This window comes from Eufriesea mexicana, unplaced genomic scaffold (genome assembly GCF_001483705.2).
Source record: "Eufriesea mexicana isolate 0111107269 unplaced genomic scaffold, ASM148370v2 scaffold2501, whole genome shotgun sequence".
In the NCBI taxonomy this organism is placed as follows: Eukaryota; Metazoa; Arthropoda; class Insecta; order Hymenoptera; family Apidae; genus Eufriesea; species Eufriesea mexicana.
This window is the reverse complement of record NW_016910581.1, coordinates 362,762-371,778: the sequence shown is the minus strand read 5'-3', so window position 1 is coordinate 371,778 and position 9,017 is coordinate 362,762. Positions and strand designations below refer to the sequence as shown.

The following is a 9,017-nucleotide window of genomic DNA, read 5'->3' as shown; positions in this document are numbered from 1 at the left end:
GAGTGAGTAAATAAAATCATTTTATATTCTAAATATAAAATTTTAACTTCCGATACTTTTGATTCATATAAAGAATTATTGCAAACAGAATATTTATCTTAAAGCATAAAAAATTGTTACCAAGTTCAATTAAACCGAATAAAGATGTTTGTGAATAGGATCGAGACAAGTACGAAATAATATAATTCTAAAAATTTTATACTGCATCGACGAAATTAATTTTTATGTTTTTCGATGCAAATTCATAATCTCTTAATTATTAAATAGTTATTATCTATAAAATTACCAGTCATTAGGGTCAAGTCTAACAACATGTTGGAGCGTCTTAATAGCTTGCTCCGCATTTCCTCGGTCAAGATATTGTAAACCAAGTTGTAACCATGCCCACTTAGGTCCACTGCCTTGTGTAGTTAATACTTGCAACAACTGTATATTCGCATCCTGAAAATAATATTTTGTGAAAGTAATTAAACGAAAAATTATGAAATTTTATATATTCAAATAAATAACGAATAATAAGCATTAAAATACGTAACAATAAACATGTATTTCATATTTTCACATAAGGTAATATTTATCTGTACTTACTTGATTTTTAAGAAGCCTATACGCTGTACTTAAACCGATACCAGCTTCTTCAGAATTTGGATTGATTTTTAATGCAGTCTGATAACATCTTCTAGAACGTTCCAAGTCATTGCCATATTCGCGATAATAATGCCCCAAATAAATTAGGCATTCCCAATTATAACGATCGGCTTTCACTCCATTTAAGAAAGCCATTAAACTGTAATTATACTCGGTCATTTCCCAATATATTACACCAAGAAGTAACCACGCTTCAGACGTTTCTAAGACTGAGTGAAGAATATTTACTGCTTCGTCGAACTGTTTATTTTGTTTCAAATATAGTGCACGAAGAATACTAGCTTCCATTTTGATGTTATGTTGGGATTCCAAATTGTTCAGTAGAATGTATGCATCTGATTGATTCAACAGTATACTAATACGTGTATGAATCAGATGTAATTGCGTGGAAGGGCGTACCTTTAAATACTGATTAAAAAATACATAGATACAGAAACGCATAAACAACATTAAATATAATAAATTGAATGTCAAAAAATTGGTTACACGGTATATATACAATATACAAGAATTACACTGTTCATTTATATAATGTACAGAGCTGTCTGAGAACATTTATCCTATTTCTGTGTTCTATCAATCTCGTGTGCGATTGATAACATTTTATAGAAATAAAAAATAATGAAGAAAAATTGAAATATATTGCTGTAGTAGTTTACACAGGATGAAACAAAATGTATCACCTGAAATAATCCGTTTATCGGAAAATTATGAAAAAATTATAGCATTATTACAGTAAAAAAAAAAAATAAGAATATTTTCGAATCCCCTCCATTATTCTCCATTATTCCAATGCAAAAACCATTTATACCACATTATATCTGCCTCTATTTCATGCAAAATTAACTAGTTAATTCTCGAATATATTAATTCTTCTAGACATAGTCACCAATTTAATTTGTTTCGACCTTCTTTATATTGTAACCTCCTTTTAATAAAAGGCACTTTTAATCAAATAAAATGTAAGAATCTATGTTATCTACAATATAGTTATTTACAAAATATTTGTCTGATTTGAAGATATCGGTATCAAAGATGACGCGTATAATTTGACAGGCGTATTTTTCATGTCAAAATTGCAATTTATTATATTAAACGAACCAAAATAACTGTACATGGGAGTTTGGAGGTCCGGAAATAAGTGCGAAAGATCCAATTCTTTGTTATTTATACAAATTTTAATTGACTGAATAGATATTTCAAGCGATAGATGCGTAGAAGTTAGAGCCAAGTACCCTCCCACAATGAAGTGGGATGATACATAGTAGGCGAAATTTCCAGCTAACTCTGATGAATAGTAGGGAATTTAATAAACTGATTTTAGTAGTTGACTATAAAGAACAGATGTAAGTAGAGACATTCCCAATGAAAGCAAACGGAAAACCTACAAGCGACCAATAAATTGTAATAACCGAATAGAAGAAAGTTTCGATAACAGGTCTCTACGTTAGTTGCCGCATCCTTGTACAAAGAACACGACAGTATTTCATGTGTAATGAAATTTTGTCGAGATAATGAATTATAAAGACAGAAAGAATTCAGAAGGAAACGTTCCAAATAAAAGGTGAAATTCTAAAATAAGTAAAGATTTTAAGATATTAGTAGGAAACTTATCTACGTGTTATAAAGGAAATTCTTTGCCGAAAGAGGTCTATATAGAACTCCATAAAGACATAATCACGTATGTTAGGGTATTATTATCATGCATCAAACACGTGCGTGAATGTTATAACTGTCTAAGGGTTGTTCATTGAAATACGTGTTTCGTGTCCGAGTTTAATATGTTCTCTTGTTAGTGCCAAACGATTTTGAATACATTGTTAGAAATAATAAACTTCTAAGTATGCTATCATTTTGTCTTACATTGTATATTAAGGAGGATATTATTTTTTGTATCTTACAACAATCGTAGGTATATCCCTACGTATATATTTCGTATCGTATCCTACGACAATCCTACTTTAGATCCTACGATTCTTACGATTGTACTATTGCATGAAAAAATAATGCAAGTAAAACTTCATGCAAAGGAGTATAATATGAAGTTAGGAGATCTAGTTGATCTAGTAAATTATGATTGCAGAGTCAAAACAAATTAAGACAAGAGTATCGAGTGATTTCGCGAATTTGTTCTTATGAACAAGAATGAAAGCGAAGACGACTACATCAATAAGGCTGGTGATTTTAAAAATCAATGTACGTAATTGACAAAAACGAAAGAAGAATTTGAACTAAAAATGTATGTGCTACATGGGCACAGAGAAGAGTCTGGTCAAAACTTAAGGACATTGGAAAGTCAAAGTTAGGCAATGATCAATGATATAAGGTATTTGCTGAAATTAGAAGAAGGTAGAAAGGGGCAATGAAAAGAAGAAAGAGCGTAGAAAGGCCATGATGATGTAAGAAGGAAGAAAGAAGAATGAAAAATGGCGTTAACTGCTATACTTGTGGAAAGAGAGACCAGATAGGAACCGAGTGCTATGGTAAGTAAAAGTGTTTCAACTGCCAATGATATCGACATATGTTAGCAGAGTACAAGGAAACAAAGAATTATATACATACATGTTCGAGGAAGTGAAAACTGGAGAGGCAACGGAAATGGATATGAAAAGAAGAGGGGGACAATGAATACAGCAGATGATGCTGTGACGATTGTGTTTGACAAATCAAGCCTACGTAAAGTGACAAAATGAATAGGAAAGTATTATACGCTACAAATAAGACTTTGCTAACAATGGACTTGCAAGGGTGGATACGGATCCGTGCAGACGTATGCGTCTGCATACCAAGCCAATGCTCCTCACAACAGTGATAGATATAATGCCTTCGAGACAAGAACATTGCAGAAAAGGACAAGTTTACATCCACACGGCTGAGTAACTCCACTGACACTCCTATTATCACAGGCAGTGACCGTTATTGGTCGAAGATGGTGAGGAAGATCATCAATCACCGTTTTCTATGATCAAGGGAGAATCAGCGGAGTTAATGAGTCGTGAGAATGTTAACACGCTGTCTCTTCTTTTTTCAAACGCACAATACCATGTCGCAATTTTGCACGCTACAGTGCGCTGTATCGCAGATGGCTAATTAAAAAATAATGAAGAACCTATCCCACACTCGCAACAATCATCCAAAACATTGAAAAAGTTTACTATAGGCGTACAATACGACCCGCAATGCTTGTCATCACGTGGAATTATTGAAAACTATTTGTCATAATTATTGTTTATAGTGAGAAAAAAGGTTCCAAAGACACATATCCCCTATTTTAATCCATAGATCACATGTACTCATTTACATGAAAATCAAATAACATTTAGTATGATTAACATTAACATTGGTATGAAATTTGATTCTAACCTATTTGGTTTTCGAGATGTTACAAGAAAATATGCTTTTAACCTTTATCTTTGAGGGTTGATTTTACTTCTACAACGAGTGTCGGTGATTTAACGTGCGGCCCTTACCCTTAGGATCTAATCCACATGGTCCCCATGGGCGTGGGATTGAGATTCGCTCAATCAGCGCGTTCCGGCGCGCACCTTACACACGGAACTACCAATCGTCCACTTGACTCAACGGGGCATGGTATGCAAGTCCCACTTGTCACTCTTGGTACGGACGGGACTTCTCTAAATCCCTATCGACTCTACAGGCCGGCGCGGAAGCTGTTCTGGTGCAAATGACCCGCCGAGAACTCAAGGTCTCTTGCCTGAGACGTTGACATAACCACTACCCCCGCCAGTCTAACCTAGCGACCGACGAGCGGACGGCTAAAAGCTGGCAGCACAGGGCTAAATTGGTCTCCCGCGGTATCAGGGCTCAAGCCGTCCTGATCATACCTGTCATGAGATCATCCCACTTTCCGATTGAGACAGCTTGCATACCTTGACCTAGGTTTGACCAACTCGGACCCCTTAGGGTCTGTTGCGTTCCAAACATTCCAATTCACACGATGGGGATTTCGCGGGGTTGTGAGGCCCATTTACGCGAATGCGACAATGTTGCTGGAATACAGCCTACTCTAAATTAATGGAACTAGACCTGGTTAAGGTTGAACTAAATAGTTGTGATATGTTACTGTCTCTCGCACCGAGTTGATCGTCGCGGGTCTTGACTGAAGATCTGGTCGTGATGCTTGTCTTGTTTTCGTGGGATTTTTAGGAGAACTCGCTGTCTCGACAGTTTTATAAGTTTTGTGTGTCTAGTGATTGGTTGGTGTGAAATGTAAGTGGTGTACATGTATGTCTCCCTATTGGTTGTGAATAATGTTGGAAGTGTGTGTTAGCTTGAACGTCTTTCGGTGGTGATGGATGTTTAAACAAATTGGGTCCTGATGCCCATCGTCTTAGGGGTGATTTATTGGCCCTTTCTAAGGTTCGGCCAAGTAGTGGCCAGGTGACAACGAGTGTATACAAATCAAGGGACGCTGGCAATAAGGACATAGAACAGTCCTCCATTTAACTTGGGACGTTCAGTTCTGGAGCCGCAACAGGGTCGTTAAGCTCATACTACGGCGACCAAGGTCAACCGCAGACTCCGCGAGGGATTTCACTTCTACAACATGAACGATTTCCGAGAAAAGAGAAAAGAAAAAAAAAAAGGAAAAGGAAAAAATACGTGTCGAATACTTTCTTAACAACTCTCACATAAATTTCATAAAAATCGGCATGTGCCATTTGAATGTTGCCCCTTGTAAGTTAAAGACGACTGAAAATCAAAAGACTAATTAAGTGTGAACAAGTCGGAAGACTGACTACTAAGTCAAAAAAGACTGATAGGTCAAGAACTGTTTGAGAAGTCAAAGGACTGTCCATTATGAAGTCGAGAACGAACTTTAGGAATGTCGAAGGCTGCCTCCGTGATTCTCCTTATGTAAGAAAATCGCCGTCAAACGGACCGAGATAGCTTTGTACTCGCGGAAACTCTCGATCGTTGTATAACAATCAAGAACCAGGCGCAGCGAATGAAGAAGCTTCCACGTGTGAGGAAGCGTCAGCGGGCAATTAGTGTGAGACCACCGAGTGAAATAAATCTCTTTTGAAATAAGATGTTTTTGAGTTTTGAAGTTTTTGACCCGTATTCATTCGCGTCATCCTTTCCACACCCTTTACACTTACAACTATTTTATGGAAAATTGACAGTTTGTCAAAGGGAAAACGTTTCCCAATTGGCAATTAATTGAATAAAGAACGTTCCGTTGGTTCATGAATCGGTTATCCTGAACAAGAAAAACGTCCCCCGAACAAAAATTGTAATGGATGAAACCTCTTCTTCAGGGAGAGGTGTACCGATTGAGGTACAGGGGAGTCAGCTGCACGTTAGTGAAAAAGTAACCGTGTCGATATCACCTTTCGTTCTCTAATGTTGTGATACCAATTTACTGTTTGTTGTTAAATTTACCGATAATAGGTATTGTATGATTTTCAATAAACTAAATGAAGAAATATTCAATAACATTCATCTACATAAAATAAACGAAGCGCTATCACGCCGATTAGGATTTCTCGACATAAAACAGAAGAAGCGCTATCGCGCTGCTTGGGTCCTCACGCACTCGCTTAGAGAAAGCGCGGTCGCACTATTCGGGATTCTTCGACAGTGTTTTTTCAAAACCCTCTGGGACTCAAATGGTTATTATTGGGCATAACTGCAAAAGAGATTTTCATGGAAATCCCACTTGAGTACGAGGCAAAGAGTAACTGTGCGTATAAATTGAAGAATAGCGTTTATGAGTTGACACAGGTAGGTCGCTTTTGGAACGAGTACCTGACATAAGTGTTGTTGAAGAATGGATTAATTCAATGGGAAGAAGATCTATGTCTGTTATTAAAAAAGGACGCTGGCATTTATTTATATTGTGCAATATATGTTGAGGACATGGTGATAGTTGCGAGCAATGGGAATTTCAAGAATAAGTATATAAAACGAAGAATTTGAGTGAACCAAACTATTTTCGGAATATAAATTGACTAATATGAGGGAAGAATTGAAGTGCATTTGAAAAATTACCTCTTCAAACTGATTGATTTATCTGGCATGGCTGACTGTAACACAAGTGCTACACTAATTCACCACAATATGAAGATGCCTAATAATAAGACTAGTGAAAAATACAATAAAGAGGACTATCAAGAACTTGTTACGAGGCTAATGTATCTTATAGCATTTATTAGAAGCTATGGCGGAGAGGGTGAATCACGTAGATAAAGAGAGTGCGTTTATTTACTTTTCCCATTGTAATAAATAAATGTTATATGAAAAACATTCATATTTTCCACACTTGCATCTTCCACGGTATAGCTGCAAATGGTCTCTGGAATTTGTACTTCACTAGTGGAACAATAGATCAATGTAAATATTTAGATACTTGAAAATTAAATTTGGAAAAGAATACCAGAAAATAAACATTTCTGAGAAAAAAGGGACAAAAGGATTTAGAAGACTTTCTTTTAGGAATCTTAAAGAGACTTGTTAATCAGTCATTTGAAATTTCAAGAAACTTCACATCAAGGTACTTTAAAATGACATCGGATAAAGAGTATATCGTTAGCGGATTTCAAAAGAAAACATTTCAATATTCTACACTGCCTAGGAGTAATAGATAAAGCTTCAGAGCAAATTTCTTACAAAACGATGCCATCTGCCGTGTTAAAACTCTGATGATCAACCACTGTACCAGATCGAGATTCATGAATGTTTGAAGAAAATGTTGCACTAAGAGAAGAAATTGTGTTTTTGCAGAGCGTATGGACCTGAAGATAAAGAGTGAAGGTATCGAAGAAATGGTGCATGACTACAATATTAAGCTGATTATTGAGAAGTTGCAGGATCTTCGTATAGAACAGCGGCATAAAATAGCTGAGGAAGTGTTTGCAAAGGAAGAGAAAATAATCAATACGAAAAGTATGTCTAATGCAAACGTATAATTATTAAATCGTTGAGCTAAAACACTGAGTCTTGTAAGGGACTGACAGCCAAATCTTACAGTTGCAAACAGAATCATTAACCACTCAAATGATAATGTAGCGAAATATTTTAGGGAAATATTGAAATACGAACAAAAATATAGAACATATAGAACATATAGAACATATACTATTTTTACAGAGAAACAAGAAATCACGATTCAGCTAGCGGATTGGAATAAAATTATTAATTAATTAATGTTACAAAATTATTTTCATATATACATACATATACATACATACATACATATATGACATACTATTTATTAAAAAATAATGAGGAAAAGAAATCTTTGCAAGTAAATACATCAAATGTTTTATATCTATTAAATGATGTGGGGACGGATTTGAGAACGAATTAATCATAGGACGGATTATGTTCGAATTTTGAGTCTCCAGTGTAACCTGAAACATAGAATCACTTATAAAATAACGTATAATTTCTATAGACTCTTTGTACCTTTCAGAATTGAAAATAATATTTGAAATAAAACGATTAACTGTTAATAAAACTGCAACCTTTTTTTTTTAAATGGATATAGAATAGAATGGTATATTCTATATCCGTTTGTAATACGTTATATAAAATTTTACGAATATATTTATAAAAATATTTATAAAAAGTGTCACAGTAAAGTACTGCTTATTTGACAAAACTCTAACTATAGCATGTGACAGAATTCAAAATACACCAAAACTTTTTCAACGAATTCGGTAGTCTCTGAAATGAAACGGAAAAAATATTGCGGCAAGATAAAATAATTGTCAGCATATTTTTTTAAACTACATGTATATATCGTCACTAGGTCGTTCTTGATTGACGACGATTAGTGACGGACGGCTCTTTGAGAAATTGTGCATAGTTTCGGGTAGTAAGTGGGCTGTAAGAGTTATCCTGATACTGCGTATTTTTATATGCCGTATGTTACAAGGTCTACTATTTATAAGGACCCTTGGAAGGACTATGTATTTTGTTGTTGAATGATATGAATAACGGAGTTTCCGAATTTCAGGTGCAATGGTAGAATTGACAAACGATTTTTTGGAAAAACGAACTGAATTATTGCTCCATACTCCAGGTAGTTGGCGTATGTGGTGGCCAAGCGTCAATGTATTATCGTGTTTTACCTGGGATACAGGGTCGGCAATATGGTATTTCTTAATGCGAATAATAATACCGCCGAAACGGTGTTTGAAGGATTAACATTACAAATTTTCAAAATGTTAGCTGGTACACCAAAAACATTTATATCCTGACAGGAAACAGTTTTCGAGCCTAAGTTTATACGAACTTTTTTAACCTTAGATTTTTTTATTCTTATATGTTGTGTGTGTGTGTGTGTGTGTGTGTGTGTGTGTGTGTGTGTGTGTGTGTGTGTGTGTGTGTGTGTGTGTGTG

The 9,017-nt window shown here is 35.4% G+C and overlaps 1 protein-coding gene across 1 annotated transcript in view; it reads right to left on the bottom strand.

The window, feature by feature from the left end:
• LOC108550057 (tetratricopeptide repeat protein 37) overlaps positions 1–9,017 on the bottom strand; it is a 104,534-nt gene that overhangs the window by 60,223 nt on the left and 35,294 nt on the right. The window contains exons 4-5 of the mRNA XM_017903657.1: positions 589–1,047; positions 287–441 (exon numbers count right to left, since the gene is read on the bottom strand). Coding sequence (XP_017759146.1) covers positions 287–441; positions 589–1,047 — 614 coding nt within the window. The remainder of the gene's footprint in view (positions 1–286; positions 442–588; positions 1,048–9,017) is intronic.